The sequence below is a fragment of the Giraffa tippelskirchi genome, chromosome 4, assembly GCF_054371585.1.
Source record: "Giraffa tippelskirchi isolate mGirTip1 chromosome 4, T2T-mGirTip1v1.2.pri, whole genome shotgun sequence".
NCBI lineage: Eukaryota > Metazoa > Chordata > Mammalia > Artiodactyla > Giraffidae > Giraffa > Giraffa tippelskirchi.
Window position 1 is genome coordinate 181,629,488 of NC_137278.1, and position 21,592 is coordinate 181,651,079.

General features: G+C 37.1%; 1 protein-coding gene across 50 annotated transcripts in view; it reads left to right on the forward strand.

Annotated features, from left to right (window-relative positions):
* The window catches only part of SOX5 (SRY-box transcription factor 5), a 1,114,103-nt gene that overhangs the window by 874,904 nt on the left and 217,607 nt on the right, over positions 1-21,592 (forward strand). For all 50 annotated transcript variants that reach the window (XM_081482956.1, XM_081482931.1, XM_081482958.1 and 47 more), the window contains 2 exons: positions 773-945; positions 5,584-5,652. In XM_081482956.1, coding sequence (XP_081339082.1) covers positions 773-945; positions 5,584-5,652 — 242 coding nt within the window. The remainder of the gene's footprint in view (positions 1-772; positions 946-5,583; positions 5,653-21,592) is intronic.

A 21,592-nucleotide genomic window follows, 5' to 3' on the forward strand; every position in this document is an offset into this window, starting at 1 on the left:
CTGCTTATTTTAAATTACTGTGTGATTTGTTCTCCAAATGTTGGGTTTAACTGTAATCTTGAGTGGCCAAAATGTTAGTTTTACAGCTATGTTTCATTATTTCATGATAGCATAAATTTATATTCTCAAACTTGAATATTTTTTCTGCTAGCTCTATTCTATCTTTGAAGAAAGCCTCTGAGTGGCATTTGAGAACAGTCTAAAACTTGATGGGTTAATAGTATGTTTTTATTTTTTCCTTTTTAAATGTAGGATTCCTTAATTCTGATTTTTCAAAATTCTCGTTTTAAGAAAAGGAGATATCCCTGATAATGATAACTTGATCTCTTAATAACTTCAGTAATTATGTTTTCATGTTTTTGTCTTGACTCTTTAATTTGATTTAAAAAACTACTTAAAGCCAAGAACTGTGCTTTAAAACTCTTTTTATTTTCATCAGGCCTCAGATTAGAACATTAAGAATAATAAATGCTCAGCCAATGGTGTTTTATTTACTTGTAAAATTAAAGGGAAAAAAAGCTATATAGATTGTTACTTGTCATAAATACAAAATAATCAAAATATCTGTTCATCCTGATATTCTGTAATGGATAAATAGCCATCACTTTTTACTACTGAGTTACAGTTTGAAAGAAGGTAAGTATATGTTTGTTTGGGTTCCAAACCTTTTATTTGTAATATTTCTCCACATACCCGAGTCATTGTCATTGAGGAACCACTCCCTTCTCATTTCTCTTTTTTTTCACACGTCTTATTGCCATCTTATTCTCAGGGACTCCCGAAAGCCTAGCTGAGAAGGAGAGGCAGCTCATGGGTATGATCAATCAGCTAACCAGTCTGCGAGAGCAGCTGCTGGCTGCCCATGATGAGCAGAAGAAACTGGCTGCATCTCAGATTGAGAAACAGCGCCAGCAAATGGAGCTGGCCAAGCAGCAGCAAGAACAGGTGAGTCAGAACTAGAGACACAAACAGTTTAGTAAGAGCTAGAGGCATAGGCTTTATTTCCCCTGCAGCTTATAGGTCACTCTGTGAGGCAAACAGAGATCAATAAAAGCTTCTCTCCTCTCTACCTTGCATAATAAAAAGGTAAAATACCAAAGAAAACAAAAAACTGATCTGAAAAAGATTATCAACTATTTCAGTGGTATGCACCATGTAAGTGATTGTAATCAAGGTGATGGATAAGAGAGAAATACAAAAAGAACCGTGGAGAGAGTCAAGAGAACATTTCCAGTGAGGGATGTTATGAAAGCTTTCATTTGACCTGTTTGGTGTGAGCTTTGAAGGCTAGGTGTAGGATTCAACTAGTGAAGTAAATTTCCAATTATGGGGCAGGAAGTTTGGTTAGGAGTCTATTATAATAATCTAAATAAGACACGAGACTGTAAACAGGGTAATGACCATGGAGAAAGAGAGAACAGGTGGAAGAATCATGGATAGTTGAATTTTTTAAATGGGCTAAAAAGAGAGGAAAAAGGTTGAGCCTGGGTGACAGGCAAAGTCCACAGGCAGGTAGATTTGGAAAAGCAGATGGCTTTTTTATAATGAATTAGAACTGTCTTCAGGTTGCCCATCTGAAACTATGAGAGAGAATATTCAGTTCAGTTCAGTTTAGTGGCTCAGTCATGTCTGATTCTTTGTGACCCCATGGACCACAGCACACTAGGCCTCCTGGTACAGCACCAATTCCCGGAGTTTAGCCAAACTCATGTCCATTGAGTCAGTGATGCCATCCAACCATCTCATCCTCTGTCATCCCCTTCTCCGCCTGCCCTCAATCTTTCCCAGCATCAGGGTCTTTTCAAATAAGTCAGCTCTTTGCATCAGGTGGCCAAAGTATTGGAGTTTCAGCTTCAACATCAGTCCTTCCAATGGACACTCAGGACTGATCTCCTTTAGGATGGACAGATTGGATCTCCTTGCAGTCCAAGGGACTCTCAAGAGTCTTCTCCAACACCACCATTCAAAAGCATCAGTTCTTCGATGCTCAGCTTTCTTTATCAATAAACAATTTGAAAGAGATGGCTAGGCTTAGTTTCTGTGATTATCTACATAGAGGAGAATAGTTTAAACCCCTGGAGAAGGTAAGTTTCATTTATTAAAAACAAAAAATAGTACGTGCTTCTTGTGGGCCAGGTACTGTGCTAACTACTGAAGTTACTTCAATTAAACAGAAAGACAAAGCCCCTAAATTCTAGTGGAAAGAGACAATCGAGAGGAACAGAAAAATTAACAAAATAACTTCAGATAGTGGTCACCCACGGCAGTCTAGAAGAACACCATTCTTTTCTTATTCATAAGAAGAGCCGACTCATTGGAAAAAACCCTGATGCTGGGAAAGATTGAAGACAAAAGGAGAATGGGCAGCAGATGAATGAGATGGTTAGACAGTATCACTGACTCAATGGACATGCACTTGAGCAAACTCTGGGAGATGGTAAAGGACGGGGAAGCCTGGCATCCTACAGTCTATGGGGTTATAAAGAGTCAAACAGACTTAGCAACTGAACAACAGCCTTCAATACTTTTAGCTATCTGAATTCAGAAAATCCTACCAGAGCTCAGAAGAAGATATTTCTTTGTAGAGAATCCATAATTTGATGGGTCTGGGAGCATGCTTGTCCTCAAAAATCTGGGCAATTATTAATGGAGAACAATGTGCCTTACTTTATCTTTTCACATTCTGGTCTAAGACATCTTCCACAGATTCTAGAATTTTTTACTTGCTCTGACACTCTCCTTAGAACTTAAGAAATCATTAGGCTCTTCCAGAAATGTCTCCCTTGTATTGGAGAGGTGCCAGGCAATGATGCCTCCTCAGCCTGGGAGAAGATCCCTTCTGGAGGCTACAGGTCAGGTTCCTAGAGCCCATTCTGCTCTCTCCGGTCCCCTCTGGCACACCGTGCTGGCTTGTAGCCTGCCAGACTCCTCTATCCATAAGAGTTCTCCAGGCAAGAATCCTGGAGTGGGTTTCCAGGCCCTCCTCCTGGGGATCTTCCCAACCCAGGGATTGAACCCAGGTCTCCCACATTGCAGGTGGATTCTTTACCATCTGAGCCACCAGGGAAGCACATGAATACTGGAATGGGTGGCCTATCCTTTCTCCAGGGGATCTTCCCGATCTTTTTCGGGGAATCAAAACAGAAGCTCCTGCATTGCAGTTGGATTCTTAACCACCTGCACTACCACTGTTGAGCCCCAATTTGATGCCAGATTCTGTCCTAGTTAGTGGAATACAGAAGAAATAAAATAGACAAAAATCTCATATGTATTGAATTCTAGTTAGGAAAAGATAGACAATAAATCAATTAAATATATGTTGAAAATGAAGCAGAGACATAGGGATGAGGATGCCATGTAGAGAGGTAGGCTCTTTTAGAGTGAGTGCTCCCGGAGGTCTCATTGACAATATAATAGTTGAGCAGAGACTCGTAAGTGGTGAGAGAGTGAGCGGTGTAGTTATCCAGGAAGATTATTCTAGATGGAGGGGAGAGCATGTACACTGGCCCAGAGGCAGAAGTATTCTTGGAAAATAGGAGTATCTTTGGTGTGTTCAACAGACGGTGGAGCAGTGTGGCAATAGTGAAGAGACAGAGAAGAGATGAGATTGGAGAGATACAGGGCATTATGTGGAAACTGGCTTTCACTTTCAGTGAGACATAGGGTTTTGAAATGATGAATAACATGACACAACTTACGTTTTAAAATGATCTGTCTTTCTGCTAGGTTATAATAGGCTGCAGGGAGCAAGGGCAGAAGCAGAGAGAGCAAATAGGAGGCTATCACACCAATACAGACCAAAGCTAGCAGTGACTTAGAACAGGAGGGAATGTGGAGGGATATGAGGTAGTCAGTTTCCTGAGAAAATTTTAAGACACTTAAGAAGATTTAAATATCAGCTAAAATATTAATATGTGGGAGGAAAGAACTGGACTTAAAGAGGAGAGTGATATTTCATTTTCTACCTCTTCCTTTCCTACTTTTCTTCAAGAAAATAAAAAGGAATTTCTTCAAGCTGTATTAAGATAAAATGAAAATACTAAAATAATTATAATTGCACCAGTGTATACAGGGGCAATAAAAAATGCATTGTGCAGCCATGAGGACCCAACTTCATTATATAAGTTCTCTACTTTCATTCATAGTAATGGACCCTGTATCTATTTTTTCCTGAATTTTTAGCTTTCTGAAACAGAGGTTAATATACCTTCATAATGAAAATGATAGTGATCATGGCATTAGGAATAAAAATTAGAGCTTATTTGTAAGAAAGCTATAAGTTTTATGAGGTCAGAAGTTACATTCTTGTGAGAAGGTTTCCTGCCCTATCTCATATATTGAAGTGTTTAAAGTTTTCTTCTCATCTCTTCACTCACACATGGTTCATCAAATGTTCCTTCTGTATTCCTTTGCATCAGACTTTGTGTAAATGGTGAAAGGAAAATCTGCATGGTCCCTAACATCACTGTATTTAGGGATTTCTACCAAGGAGACAGAAATCTGTTGATTAAAACAAACATGAAATATAACATCATAGAATGTATTAAGTAGGTAGAGGATGTTATAAGAAGGAATAACGGGGAGTGGGGTGGCGAGGGGATTGTGGTAGTATGGCTTAGAAAACACTTAAGATGACCACATTGAAGGCTAATTCTTGAGTTTAGTTCTGAATCTGTTGAATTTGGAGTGCTTTTGAGAATGTTTGTTAGATAAATGGGTCTAACACTTATAGCAAAGATCAGGCTAGAGAAACAAATTTGTAATTACTTGGCATATGTGTAGACATATAGAAGGAAAAGAATAGAGTCTAAAATTGAGCCTACAACATTGAACGACTGAAGAGAGCCATTGATGGTCTCTGAGAAGGATCAGACTCAGAGGTAGGAGCAAAACCAGGAAAATTTGATGACAGAGAAGCCAAGGGAGAAAGTTCAGGCAAGGGAAAGCACTTGAGTATTGAATTCTGATGAAAAGTCAAGTCGTGGGGACTAGGAAACACTTCAGAATTTAGCAAATTGGAAGTGACTGGTGACTTTATTAAGAATCCATTTAGTAGAGAGTGGGCGCAGAGACCATAATTGAATGTGCTGAGGACTTGGGAGTTATGGATTTGTGGGAGGCAGAAATTATGGTATTCACCAAGACACAAACGTACCAACACCTCACTAAAGAATACAGCATCTTTTAATACTTGGTGCTACTCTGAACTCTGTTTCATAAACAGGAGGATGTGTGACATTCTTTTCCTTTTCTAAGGGCTGAAGATGTCAGAGACATTACCTCCTTACTAGATTGCCAGAAAGAGGAATTTTTGAAACTCTAGCATTTCAAATTGGATTGGACCACTGTTGTCTCGTCTTAGACTTCATTTGTTTTAGGCCAAAAGAAACGTAACTGTTCCCAAAGTTGAGTATCTTGTTTAATTCTACTTAAGGATGAATTGCTGGTCCTGTAGGGGCGTGGACACGTCTATTTTCATGAGCTTAATCAATGTCATATCAAACTTTGGGACACAGAACACTGGTAATTTCCCCCTGGGACTGCAATACACTCTTAAATTTTCTGTGTGCCTTTTCTCCACAGATCGCGAGACAACAGCAGCAGCTTCTGCAGCAACAACACAAAATCAATTTGCTTCAGCAGCAGATCCAGGTCAGAAATCATAATTTCATATGGACTTCCAATTATGAAGTAGATTTTGTTCAGATGACCTCACTGAAGTGAGCTGCAGAATTAAAGCTACTTTCAACCCAGTTGTGACATGTGGCCCCCCTGTGTCAGGAGAATCTTGCCTGTCATGGGAGTGGCAGAATCTTGCCAGTGTTGAGGAGTTTCAGGGGTAGCAAGCAGGTGGAAATTTTTATCTTACACTGAAAGGAAACTTTTGTGGAGAAATGTTTCCTTTTCTTTATTCTTTAATGTTGAAAACATGCATGTAAATGTTCTTAATGGGGGAGGTTCCTGGGAACCAAAGCAGAGAGGTATTGCAAGTTTTCTGTTAGCTGTGGCAGAGAGAACTTTTTGCAGTAGGCTGAAGAGCCACACGGGTTCAAGGTGTAAGTCAGGGAAGGTAATGATTTTGTATTCAACTCGAATTTCACCCTTATATTGCCTGGAGAAACCAGGACTGAGGGCTCTGTAACTTCCGTATTTTTCTTCTATGAAAATTTGTAATGATGAGAAGCAAAGCTGCCTGGGCTAGCCTTGTGCCACCACTTACTTGTGACACACACTTTGACACAATCTGTTTCCCTTTCTGAATACTCCTTTTCTGAAAGTACTTATTTCATAGAGTGTTTATGAGGATTTAGTAAAACTGTAGATAGAGAACTTCAGCGTAGTTTCAAGGCATATAGTAAGTGGTCAATACATATTTGCTGTGACTAGCAAGAAGATATAGTTCATGGCGCAGTGACTCCAACCTTGCTTGACATCATCCATCTTAAAGCAGATGTTAGATTTGCAGTTAGAATTTCATCATTCTCTTGAAGCTGTATCTTGAGAATCCAATATATTTAAGTGTAAATATCATAGATGACAGAAGCAAACATGTCAAAATGATTTCATTTGCATGTTTATCATATTTAGGCTTCTTTGACAAAAAAATTTATCCCATTTTTTCTAACTGGGTCAGCTAGCCTTAGTTTCTATACTGTGGATTATATAGCCAATCATTTGTGTTCCACCTGAGATTTTAATAAGGTAGTCACAGCTTTTAGTGAGACAGAGAAACATCATCAGTGAAATATCACAGCCAAGACTCTTTGCCTTCCTTAAGTATGAACAACAGATTTCTAATGTGATATTATCTATCTGTCCATATCTGGAGTATGGTTATCATTCAATGCTTTAAAACTGTTTATTGAGTTTTGTGTTTAATCTAAGCTTACTGACTGACTTAGCTTTAGTTGATGGTACCAAGTTATCTACACTTAAAATTATTTGGTTATTGAAAACTGAAGATAATAAAATTATTATGGCAATTTCTCATTATAAATAAGATGCAATTCCATAGTGAGTAATGTGAGCCTTTACAAGTCACTTGGTTTCACTGTAATTTGATAAGGATACCAATAGTTTTGTTTTTACAATTTTTATGAGATTGAGATTGTCTTTCGTTAAATGGAATCACAAAACTATATGCAAACCTATATTATAAATGTGTGGGAGGGTCAATCAGCTGTATTTTCTGACCATTTAAATTGTTCGACACCTTAGTACTTTTTTGAAGTCATTCCATAATTATGACCACTGTGTTAATAGTGTGGATTTAAAACACTGTCATAATGTCAATATGTTGAAATTGGTAGATTTCTTGCTCCAGAGCTTGGAGCATTTTAATTTGTAAGTCAGAGCATTTTTTAAATGAAGCACCTTAAACTGTTCTAGAAATGATATGACTTCATTATGACATCACATGACTCTATTCTAGTGAGCGGGAGCCACCTGTAATGGCTTGCCCAAGATCACATGACTGTTAAAGGTAGAACTAGGGTCAGAAAAGCAAAGTTTTCTGACTGTTAGTAGAAATTTTGCTGAGTATGAGAATTTTAAAAGCTTAGAATTTCTATTTGATCAAAATATTACCCTTCTGGCCTCCACTAGTTAACAGGATAGGAAAAAAAAAAACAAAAAAAAACTGGTAGTTCCTAAAGGAAATAATGTCACACTGCTGACAATTTAGGGGAAACATTAAAAGATGTGGGGTATTATATCTGTGTATTTGTCCTCTTTACAGTGTTAGTACAGATAAATTATACTGACAGAGTCAAAACGCATCAAGCTATTTTTTTTTTTTTAAGTCTGGGAATGTTTCAGGCAAGAAATAAGTACTGAGCAAGAGTGACAGTCTGAAAGGAATCAATTTTCACAGCTTCTAGTATACTCATTAACTAAAAGCATAGTTCTAAAGTATATTTTATAAATTGTTAATTTGGAGCTGTCTTACAAACGCTTAATAGTTATGAAAATCACAATATATGTAAATTAGTCTATTGAGAGATTGTTCAAACAGTTATGGGAAGCACTGATGTAGTGGCATGTGTAGAAATAGAAGATTAAAAACATAGGAGATATCCTTTTTGTTCCCCATATAAATCCTTAACCATATTTCCTTTTAAGAAATTTTTCTCTCCCTTTTCTCTAATTCCTCCTTTTTTTGGCAGTAATAGGAGAGCGAGGGACAAGATTAAAAATCAAACCTGTTACAGTAGAAGGCAAGTTCAATTTATAACAAATATTATTATTAAATGAATTTTTGTTGCTGCATACATAATCAATGTTCATGTAAGAATTTGCCATAGATTAAATTTTATTTGATATATGGAAATACTTATGTAGTATATTTTGAATTTGATCAACTTTTTTTCTTTCTTAAGTATGAAGCCTTAAGACCTTTTAGAAATAAACATACCACTTACATTATTCATCCTGCCTGAATTTTTTAGATATTTTATGCAGTTGTTCCTTTCAACCTTAGAAAAAATACATTTTAGTTCCTTTATTGATATAATAGTAGACTACAATGTAATTAGTCCAAAACTAGGACAGGTTTTAAAATTTTTGTTTCAACTATAAATATATAAGACATTAACTTGCTGCACATATTAGGAAAGACATGCAATAGATACAATAGATAGGTTAAGCAGATCTCTGAGATGGATTAGATTGATAGGTAAGAGAGCAGAATGAACTTTCATACTTGATAGCTACAGTAACAAGAGGGTGATGTTTCCTAAAATTCTCCTCATTCTTTTATAATATCTCTTTAAAGTAGAGGTTAACTTAGTCATCTTTATTCCATTTGAAATATATTTCATTCAACTTAAAAAACATAGAACAAGTCTGTATGTGTGTGTATGAACAAACATTCACATATGCTAATGACTCAGATTATTTAAAATATTTCTCTTGACCTTTTAATTGTATATTTTTTCAACTCAAGATGTAAAAGAACAGTGATAAGTTTTACTCCATAGTTATTTATTGAAGAGCATACCATAAGGATTGGCAAAATAGTCAGTTTATTTCATTATTTAGGATCAATTCTTTATGAACTGTTTTTATCTCTTTAAAAAACAACCTCAGCTCTAAAATTGCATGATCTTAATTGGGTTGAAAACTCAATCAACGTTACTTCTTTATAAAGACTTTATAGAGTCATAGTCTTCAAAATTTATTCATATAACTGACTCAGGATTAAAGGAAAAATTAAGAAAGCTTTCTGTCATTCTTTAGAAGATCATAAATCAATTCTTTCTACAAATAAAATCATGCATAATATCAGAAACATCCTATCTTCCTTAAAGAACTTGTCTTTTTATGAGATCCTTAATTTTAGGAACACTAAGAAAGTTTAATCTTCTTTCTCTACTGTTCAACAATGTTCTTCTTTAATATTTTTGTTTATTGTCCTTAAAAAAGAGTATTTCGCACTTTTTACTGTGTCTAATTTTTAATGGATATGATTACATAAGATGAACTTTATAAATATTTCAGAGAAAAATATCCTTATAGGTTTTTTTAGGGTAATTTCTTTTTCTTTTGCTGTATTGCTTATATGATAATGCCCAACTTCAGCAATTTTATTTTTTGACTCATCTCTTTTTTATAATAAATCAGCTTGTTTCTAATACCGCTAGGTGGTTTATGTTTCTAATTATGGTCCTAGACCAGTGGTTCCTCTTGACCTGATTCACTGTTACCAAAACCTTTTAAAGTAAATGAATGAGTGACCTGTGCTCAGTATCCATTAGGGCAACAAACTGAATGTTCCTAGAGACTTAAGTTACCTTTTTGTCTTGAAGCTTTGTATAGGACATGGTTTCTACAGCTATGGGTGTGGGGGAGGGAAACAGGTTCTAGCTTTAAATTTCTTACCCTTTTCCAGTAATACTTAATGGAATTTAAGATTCTTATTAGCATCTTAGGGGGTAGGTTCAACAACGTGCTCTAGTATGAAACTGACTTAAATATTTTTAAAGGTGAATTTAAAGATATTGTACTTCCTTTCAAATGCATAATTTCATGATTACCAAACTGGAAGCTCAGTGTTTAAACTTACATTTGTTGCATTCCCTCTTCTGATAAACTTCTCCAACTATTGTTCATTGTATCCTCTTGGGAGCAAAGAATTGGTATTTAATAACCCCTGTCATTATTTCTGATTGATAAAGTAAGCACATGCAAGACTAATAGTAGCTTTTGGAGACTGATTCTGTCTAGGACTCAGCAAATTTCTATTCTTAGCTCTGCAATGTGTATATTCCATTGTATGTATGAAAGAGCTTGATTCTTTGGGGGTTATAAGATTGTATAACCATATGAAATTTAAGTGTATTAAATGGTTAAACAAAAAGATAAAGAGGAAGTTCTTTGGATTTTGACATACTCAAATTCAGATTCTGCATCTTTATACTTCATCTGCTGGGTGATCTTGGGAAAACTGCTCAATCCTTCTGAGTTTCATTATTCCAGTCTATTAAATGGGGATTATAGTACCTAAGTCACACCTGGTTAGTGTAAGGATTAAATGGCATTATCCCTGGCATGCAGTGAGCACACAATGCTAAATGTTTTTTGCCTAAGTTGTTAGAGAGGAAAGCTTCTTTCTGTTTTTCTCATGATGGACAATTTAATGAATATTTCTAGCAAGAGAAGAATTTCTAGGAAAAACAGTATAACCTACATGGCAGCATCCACTGAAAACTGTAAGCTCTCTGTTCCAAATTTATATGATTTTTCAAACTACAACAGATTTTTAGAAAGCCTTTATTTAGACACATCTCTCATTTTGACATTTGTAAACTGAAACCAAGTAAGGTTAGAAAACTTTCCCAATGTCACATAAGTTGTTACTTGCGGAATGATGGCTGGATTCCAAGTTTCTCGAGTCTTGGTCCAGTTCATTTTTATTTTACTGATATTCTACCATTTAAAGTTTAATGGCCCAAAGTTTTTAAATGAGTTTTCTTTCCCTGGGAACTTATTCCTACAAAGTAAAAATACATCTTGACTTATATACAATTGAATGATGAAGTTGCAGTCATAGGCTCAACCAATTTGTGATAAAGGTTTCATTTTATTGGAGCCAGAGTTCTGTGAGCTCATTAAGAGTTTTGGTAATTCTCGATAAATTATTATGCAGAAGGAAATCCATTCAAATATTGTATTGAAAACATAATAATGTTAAAGGTGAAATAATAGTACCTGCCTGACCTGCTGATTTATGATTTCTTTCTCTGAGTGTGGTAAGCTGGAAGCATTTTACCCCCCTCAACAATACCCCACACACATGCATGAGTACAAAGAGATTGCAAAGTAACCTTGTCTCTTTAGGAAACTGGAAATGCCAAGAATAAACGCCGTATAATTAAGGTAGCATTTCAACCCGAGAAGGAAATGTATTAACTCCTTGAGCTCTGAGTAATGTTTTACTCTATGAAATAAAATGCACCGCACCTGGAAGGATATAGTTCTTGGCATTCAGATAGACTTTTTAGAGGAGAGAACCTGAGAATACAAAGTAGGAGCTTTACGAATGATTTTCCTCTCTTCCTTGTACTTTCTGGAAGGAGAACTTCCTACTGAGAAAATGAGTGTCCTCTCCTAAGAGAGCAGTGATGATAACTGCAAGTCTGTCCTTTTACTCAGATGGAGCCACTTTAGAATCCTTACAGCATGTTGCATGTGTGCTAAGTCGCTTCAGTCATGTCCGGCTCGTGCAACCCCATGGTCTGTAGCCTGCCAGGCTCCTCTGCCCGTGGGATTCTCCAGGCAAGAATACTGAAATGGGTTGCCATTTCCTTCTCCAGAGGATCGTCCTGGCCCAGGGGTTGAACCTGAATCGTTACAACTCCTCCATCGGCAGGTGGGGTCTTTACCACTAGTGCCACCTGGGAAGGCCCTTTCAGCATTCTTTCTTTTTTTTTTTTTAAATGCATCTCATGGCGATTGCCTAATGATAGAATTTCAGTCATTCATATTATTTCTTGATCTGGACAAAGCTGCCTTTGTTCATAGAGATACAGATAGATTGATGTGCATATATCGCAACCCAGGAATCAAACTGGGGTCTCCTTCATTGCAGGCAGATTCTTTACCAACTGAGCTATCAGGGAAGCCCATATGTATTTTACTTTTTATTAATGTTACATATGCCTCATGGCTAAAAGAATACTGGAGAATAATAAGAACAGCCCTCTAGATCCCAGGCCTCTGTACATTTTTACTCAGAAGGTGCCTCCTTACAATCTGCTTTTATTTTTAATAGCCTCCTATTATTTACTTCTGTATGTCAAATAGACTTTCCCTAGTGGCTCAGACAGTAAAGAATCTGCCTGCAATGCAGGAGACCAGGGTTCAATCCCTGGGTCGGGAAGATACCCTGGAGAAAGGAATGGCTGCCTACTCCAATATTCTTGCCTGGATATTACAATGCTTTTCCTGACTCGCCAACTTTAAATATCATTAATTTGGAACTGGAAGACATAGTTCTGGTATTGCAACCCCAGCAGCCTTTCCTGATCCATTCCCTCACCCTATAATATAGTTACACATGTCATTGAAGTTCTTCTAATAGATATTCTTAAACTTTAGTTAACTTACACCTCTTTTCTCATTCATCAACTATAAATAATGTCTTAGCATTTGCCTTGCTGGATGAGGATGACATCTCTCTTCTCTCACACCTAAAAGTGCTGATTTCTGTTATTTGAATGTTTACTCTAAATATATATAATACATATGTGTATATATCTGTATACACCTGGGCTTCCCAGGTAGCTCGGTGGTAATGAATTTGCCTGCCAATGCAGGAGACACAAGAGATGCAGTTAAATCCCTAGGTCAGGAAGATCCCCTGGAGAAGGGACTGTCAGCCCACTCCAGTACTCTTTCTGGGAAATCCCATGGACAGAGGAGCCTGGTGGGCTACAGTTCATGAGGTTGCAAAAGAGTCTGACATGACTTAGTGACTAAACAACAACTATACACACACACATGTGCACACACACACACACACACACACACACACACCTATTGTGCTTTACCTGTTGGTTAATCCTAAAGATTGAAAATCAGTGAATGATCTTTATGTTAAAGTATGAGACTACCTATTTTTCTTCATAGTCTAATAAGATGCTCCTTATTTCATTTCTGTGTAGCTTTGAACATTCCAATTGCCTTTTTGTTAGCCTTTCTTCCTCATCTTATTTGCCTTATAATCTGCATAAATTCTCAAGAATAAACCGAACCTCCACAATCCAATTTTCCTTGATACCTGCTTTAAGGCAGATTCTTTTGCTTTCATTTAAATTAGTTAGTCCTGCTGACATTCTAGGATGTCCCTTTATGGTTCTCCAGGGCAGGAAAAATCACTCTTTCCTATATTGTCCTCCTTGGTTTTTCTCCTTCTCTTGGTCCAGAATCACATCAGTCACATGAGATATCAAGTTTTTGGCATAAAAAGTTCTAAATGTACACATATGTAATAATGCTCAATTTTACCCCTCTTCTTGATTGGTAGTTTGGCTGCAAGTAAAATTGTAATTGAAAGTAATTTTCCATATATTTTAAATTCATTGATTCATCATCTTCTAGAATCTATGAGAAATACGGTGTTGATCTGATGTTTCTGTTGGTGAAGACCAATATTTTCCCTTTCTGAAAACTTTTAGTATCTTCTATTTACTGTGACATTTCATTGTAAATGAAAAATATCAGATATATATTGATATTTTTGTTACTTATTTTGTAAAAAGTATGACTCTTTTATTCTAAAGTTATATTCTTTTGGTCTGGAAAATTATCTTTTTTTTTCTTGACCATTTTATCCCCTTTATTTTTCATTTTTTTCTGAATCTCTTATTAGACAGACATTGTATTTTCTATGTTAGTAACTATGTTTCTTATTGTTCATTTTTTGATCTCTGTTTCTTTGTTCTTCATTTTAGGTGATACTTACACTTTATCTCCTAAAATTTTTAATTGGATCTTTGAGAAATTACCTTTTTAATTTCAATGAGAAACTTCTTGTTTTCTGATAATTCCTTCTTTGTGTTATCCTATTGTTTAATGGATCATTTCTCCTTGAATGTCCCAGGGTATACAAATTTGAGGGCTTTACCAAAAAATTAAATTCTCATTTCCTTAAATTATCTTTTGTCTCATTTTCACCAACTTGCATATCTTGATGGTACTCTTTCAGCTTGAAGTTCTGCTTGAATTAGAAAATGATTGTTACCCATCCAGATTTAAGGATGAGATAAGAAAATGTAGACTGGGAACACTGACTGTGAATGAGGTTTATCAAAAGGTGGGCACTGGTTTAGAGAGAACAGGAAGTTAACCACACATAACATAAATTCTATATATGGGTACACAAAGGTCTTTTTTCTGGGATTCCAGTGATCATGCTGACTATCTTATGTTTCCTTGGACTGTTCAGTTTCTGTTGGGGGCAGGCACTGTGGTGTAGATGGGGAGGATGAAAGTTACTTTCAAACACAGCAAGTCCTCTACATACGAATGAGTTCTGTTCCAAGAGCATGTTTGTAAGTCCAATTTGTTTGTAAGTCCAACAAAGTTTAGTCCAGGTACCCAACTTATACCATCAGCTATGTAATACTTTACTGTAATAGATTATAATACTTTGCACACAAATCATATATAAAAAGCAAATGTGAAAAATAAAACATTTAAAATCTGATAGTACAGTACAACAGCTGGCATACAGAGGCTGGCATCAAGTGAACGGATGAGAAAAGTTACTGACTGGAGGAAGGAAAGGAGGTGAGAGGTGGTAGAGCTGAAGGATCATCAGCAATAAGAGATGGAGGGCAAGCTATAATTCCACTCAAGCCTGACGTTGATGGCACAGGTTCTGGTTCTTTGCTGGATTCAAGTCTGTGTACTCACTTGAAAAAACAATCCGGTGATTTCTGGGTAGTAGCTCTGTTTTTCTCATCATAGATGCCATGGTAGCACTGGATCATATTCTGAATGACAGCTACAACCCTTGTGTACCATTCTACATTCACATCCTGTGCTTCAAAACCTAACAGTGCCTCCTCAGATAAAGAATATCTCCTTGCCATTTCCTATGTCATGATCTCTTTGATTCTTCAGTTATTTCTTCTTCCTCTTATCTCTCCACTCTCACTTCTTCCTCTTGTCTCTCCACTCAGTTACCTTCACTTTTGTGCTTGGGTGCTACTTAGCAGTACCAGCTACATCACTGATGCTTTAACGCTTGCTTTTGGACACCCTGGGCTTGAAATAAAGACGCTGTTCTAGGGTACTCTATACAGTACCATAAAGTACACAAAAGCACAGCCACGTGAGAGTGCACGCCAGACCCCTGAAACAACTTCCTTGATTGGAACGTGCCAACACACATTCACATCTTTGAAAGTTTTCATACTGAGAGTTCGTATGCAGGAAACTTACTGTGATATTATTGTTTTCAACCCAGGTCTTAAAATCCTGTTCTCTCTCATACCCTGTGTTTCAAGTCCTACAACATTTTGGTAATTCTGAGTAAAAGTAAGCCCCATTTTCATTTAACCTCCTCCAAGTATATACTCTACTATGTCTCAACCATTTTTCTTAATTAATCTCTACAGTTGCTTTTCATCTTCCAAAACTTTGGTGATATTTCTTACATGTGTTTCCCTTGTATTCTTAATTGTCTTCTGTGATGTAAGTTTATAAATTTACCTGTTTTATAATATTAATGATGTCTTTAGAAAGAACAGAGATACACACATAGGGCCAGTCTATCTTGGATTATAAATTGGAACATCATTTTGTTTTAAATAGAAAAAAAAAATTGGAACAATAACCAGTTTCTGGGAACAAAGGAGTCCTTATAAAGAAGATGGATTACTACAAAAAGTTGCATTTTGAGGCTCCATAACCAAAATTCACAGTTCTAAGATTTGTAAAACATAAAATGCATGTTTTAGTTTCTCTGGGAAAGTAGTGGGGGCAAGGGGCATAGATATAGAGAATTTCACCATCCTTTTGCTCTTTGCTTTAAATTTATAAAAAATATGAGTTCATATTTATATATAATTTTAGATGATGACCTTGATATTTTAAACTTTTTAATATCATTATTAAGACCTTTGTTGAAATAACAGCTATATCTGATAACTCCACTGAAGCAATGTTGACAATAGTTTTTGGAAGTTGTAATCTCGGTTTTGTGATGCATTCATCCTCATCCTGACATGGGCTCCTCACTAATGCATTTCATGGGTGGAGATTACTTTTTTCCCCTCAGTTATTTACATGAATCTCAATCTTGTTGCTTTCCTTTTTCTGTTAAACACTTTCTGTGCTGTTTCTTTTCTTCTTTCTCCAGTCTTCGCAGTATGATTTTTGAAGTGAATCCTATTTTCATTTAATCCAGTATGACCACGCTGAACACCAAGGCTGACCCAGAAAGCAGACCGAGAGCAGCATTTCCCACGACTTTCCAGCCTTTCCCAAACATCATTACCTGTAGAAAAATTTGAACACAGTTCTTCACTGAGACTCTGCAGTTCATATTTTATCAGTGAACAAAGAAGAGTCCGTCAGTGCTTAGATAAAACCTGGGAATGCAGTTATCAAATAGTGGGACACAAAAGAAAGCAAGTTATCAAGAGGTTTGGAGAAGATAGGTCAAAAGTCAATATGTTGGCCTAAAATGAATTTATTTTATTTCACCTTAGTTTATACAGTTAGTGTCATAAATAAATATTGTAGCAAGAAGGGCTCACAGAGTCTTTAGAAAAAATTTCTATCTCTGTCTTTGGAGAGAGTTGACAAACAGGTGGGAAATTACATGCCAGTGAAATTAACAGTGTTAACATAAAATGAATTAATTTTATGAAAAATAATTATATCATGAGTCAAGTCATGCATTCCAAACATCCCTAGCACATAGTAAACTTCTTTCAGTTCTATAGTCAATCATTGGAAGGACTGATGCTGAAGCTGAAGCTCCAATACTTTGGCCACCTGATGCAATGAGCTTACTGGTTGGCAAAGACCCTGATGCTGGGAAAGATTGAAGGCAGGAAGAAAAGAGGGCAACAGAGGATGAAATGGTTGGATAGCATCACCTACTCAATGGACATGAGTTTGAGTAAGCTCCAGGAGTTGGTGATGGACAGGGAGGCCTGGAGTGCTGCAGTCAATGGGGTCACAAAGAGTCGGACACAACTTAGTGACACAACAACAACAACAACAACATAGAGTACTAATTTCCACTCAAAATTGGTAAATTTTTATGTAATTTACAGGCTATGAAAAATTGACTTTTTACTCTGTGTGTGTCTGTTCACTTGGCTCTTTTCTGCAGAAAAGGAAGGTTAATTGAGTTAAGTTAAATGATTTGTGAAGGAAAAGATAAATAGAACACAATATGACTTTATGATACCAGAATGGTTCCCTGTTTTCCCTTGAAGGAGAAACAAAAGGAAAACTGAAGTTGCTTCATTTTCACTGAATATTCTAGAAGTGCTTAATTCTTAGTATTCATTATGCTAGACCTCACAGCAGAATTTGTTAAATTGATCACTCTCACTTTCTTGGAATATCTTCAGTTGGCCTCCAAAAGACCACAGTCTGCTTTTCTTCCCCATTCTCAGTTTAATTTGGTAGGTTCTTTCCTATCCTTAAAAGGATAATTTGCAGTTATTCTCCGTAATCTGACTTCTTTATCTCCATTTATTTCCAAGTGAGCCTATCTAAAGTCTTTGTACACCATCACATAGAGATAATACTCCAAAATTTATCTGGAGAGTCTCTGTCTCTCACCAGGACCTCAGAGTCTAATACCCAGCTATCTGCTCAGCTTATTTAAATGGATAACTAATATGTACCTCAAATTTCGCATTTCCCAAAAAGAACCTTTGATCATCTCCCCCATCTCATTCTTTCCTGATATATCCAACTGTGGATATGATACCATGTACCTAGTTGTTGTTGCCAAAGACCTAGGAGATGTCTTGGTCTCACAGTTAATCCACTGGAATTGGCCTTTATCCTCAAATTGAGCAACTTCTCCCATGACCACTCTAGTATAAGTTACCATCATTTCTTACCTAGACTGTAGTAGACTCCTAACCAAGCTGTTCATCCTACTAACTCTGTTGACCTGCTAAGTAGGTTTTTCATGTAGCTGCTAGAGTAATCTTCTAAATTTAATTGTACTGTGTGTACTTGCTCAGTCATGTCCGACTCATTGTGACCACATGGACTGTAGCCTGCCAGGCTCCTCTGTCCATGGGGTTTCCCAGTTGACAATACTGAAGTGGGTTGACATTGCCTCCTCCAGGGGAACTTCCTGACCCAGAGATCAAGCCCACGTCTCTTGTGTCTCCTGTATTGCACGTGGATTCTTTCCTGCTGAGCCGTTGGGGAAACCCAGTTATGCTGTAACCATACTCACAATCAGGTCACTTAAAATGAATTCACTCTGCTTACCTTAGTGTATTGGGCTATTCTTGATTGCATCAACCTCACACTTTGTCCCTCATTCCTTCCACCCTAGAAACTAGTCCTTTATGGTTGCAAGGACTATGGCAACAATGTTCTAGCATCGAAGTATTTGTATTTGTCATTCTTGTGACCTGGAATGCTTTCTTCACTTCATCACTTAACTCAGATGCTTACTTCATTTAGCTCTGTCTCCCAGTGCCACCCTCCTCAGGGAAGCCATCTCTGAAAAGTGAACCCTGCCTTCTCCAGTCAGTCTCTGATCTCTTATCCTGCTTGCTTGTCTTTATAGCACTATCACCCCCTTCAGTTTACTTGGTTTTTGCTGTTCCATTGCTGCTACCAAATGCACCCTAGCATGAGGTTCTGTGGGGTCAAAGATTTTATCTGCCTTGATCACTACTGTATCCAAAGAACCTGTAAATGTTTGGCATATAATGAGAACTTAAAAATATTTCTTAGTGTATAACTGTATAAATGAATAAAGTGATGGCACATTATCCAGTCCATAGTATACATAAAGATAAATAAGACAGTAATTTTCTCAAAGGATTAAAGTAGATGCTATGAAAGTGAAAATCACTTAGTCCTGTCTGACTCTTTGTGACCCCATGGACTATACAGTCCATGAAATTCTCCAGGCCAGAATACTGGAGTGGGTTGCCATTCCCTTTTCCAGGGACCTTCCCAACCCGGGGATCGAACCCAGGTCTCCCACAATGTAGGCGGATTCTTGACTAACTGAGCCACCAGGGAAGCCCAAGAATACTGGAGTGGGTAGCGTGTTCCTTCTCTAGAGGATCTTTCTGACCCAGGAATTGAACCGGGGTCTCCTGCATTGCAGGTGGATTCTTTACCAGCTGAGCTACCAGGGAAGCCTTTGAGAGCCATCAGTAAGAGATAACCAACATCCTCTAGCACTGTATGTGATTTGTAAAATCATTTTGTGCTTTGTACTATGAAGTAGTTGTTGTTCAGTCACTAAGTTCCGTCTGACTTGCAGCCCCATGGACTGTTGTCCATCAGACTCCTCTGTCCATGGGATTTCCCAGTGAAGAATACTGGAGCGCATTGTCATTTCCTTCTCTGGGGGATCTTCCCTACCTGGGGATTTAACCCGTGTCTCCTGCATTAGCAGGCAGGTTCTTTATCACTGAGCCACCAGGAGCTTTAGGAAATCCCCAGGAAGCAGTAGACCATTGCTTATTAACTGGTTGGCACTTTGTAGATGTCATTTCATATGATTGTCATAAGAATCAGATAGGTTATGCGAGTGTGTGTGCTCCCTCAGTCGTATCTGACTCTTTGCAATCCCATGGACTGTAGCCTGCCAGGCTCCTTTATCCATGGGATGTTCCAGGCAGCAATACTGAAGTAGGTTGCCATTCCCTTCTCCAGGGGATCTTTCCAGCCCAGGGATTGAACCCACATCTCTTGCATCTCCTGCGTTGGCAGGTGGATTCTTTACCACTAGCGCCGCCTGGGAAGCCCAGATAGGTTATGGCATTATCTCAGTTTTGGAGTGGAATTGAGGGGGTGTGTGTGTGTTTGTGTGTGTGTATGTCTCTGAGATCCTGACAGTTGAGTTACTATATAGACCAAAAGGTGCCTTCTTCCTCTCTCTCCTTTATAGAGTTGCAATGAGTGATTTAATTCAGATACTCCCTACAAAATAAGATTAATTGATTTTTGTCAAACTGAGATAAACCTATTAAATTAGCAAATGTGGTAGTATTTTTTTAAAAATAACTTAGTTTTGCTTTCTACAGTAAGCCAGGTAAGAGGATTCCTTTATAAATGGAGTAAATAAGTACTTATGAATGGAGGAGAGATTTGTTTCACATGAGCAAATATAGCATATAGCCAAAGCCTCACTTATAAATGATTAAAAAGATAGGATGACATGTTTATAAAAGATAAATACCTTGGAAACTATTTTATGTTGACGATTTTGTTATACCTAAAAAGGAAATTAGGATCAGTGAACTAATGTGAACTTTCATAGCATAGACATATGTTTAACTATAATAGAGGTAAACTAATGAGCTAATTTTGATATTGTAGACATATAATTAGAGATTTCTATTACAGTATCTACATCTATACATATACACAAGTGTCTGTACATACATCTTTTTGAATCATTATTTTCCCTTCATTTCTTCTATTTAATGCCCAAATATGTATTAAAATATTTTCTCTTCCTGTAACCACCATCTAGTCCTGAATACATGTTTTGCTCTCTTTATCTTCTTTTTCACAGCTTTGCTGGTACCTGTATCCATACCTGCTGCTTGACTGTCTGATACAGCTAGTTATCTTCTTTACTATTTTTTATTTTCTCTCCTCCAAATATCCTTTCTCTGGCTAACTTTTCTCCTGTTTCTTCTCATTACTGAATTAGGTTTTCTGTTTCTATTGAATAAACATTTGTTCACAAATAAGCCAGGTGAGTCTAAAAGATTGTTTTGCTTTAATTTTTAAAGTAAATTGTTTGAATTACAACAGGGTGACTCAAGAGGGAGAGAACACAAGAAAACATAGAAACAGGCTCAAATAGAGGTTGCCCGGGATGTCAGTATAATACATTGTCGCAGTCTTTTCATGATAGAGGGTGTGTTGTCATGAGCACTCGTGTCAAGCAGCCAGAAAAAGAGGAGGAACAGGGCTGCCATAAGGTAAATCAAGAGATAACAATAAAGTTTTTCTGTTGCCTGGTGGAGGTGTTTAGGATGTGTTTTCTTTATATCTTCATCCGCCCCTAATTGAGAATGCTTTAAAATTGAATGACTAGCAGTCAAAACGTGTTTGCTTCAAGCTGAGAAGAAAAATGCTGGTGTCTCCGCTTCCAAACTGATTGCGCTTTGTACACAACTGACAGCTACAGTCACTTTGAGTGACTGATAAGTGGGAAGCTTTGCCACTTATCAAGGAATGCAGGCTGAAAAGAAAAGACTAGAGCCGTTTAGATGCTTTGGCATGTTCAAAATAACATCTTACATCAGTCAGACTCAGAAGCACTAAGAGACATTTAAAATGAAGTAATGTATATAGAAATGTGGTATATGAGTATGTGTATATGCAGGGAGACAAAAATTATTCA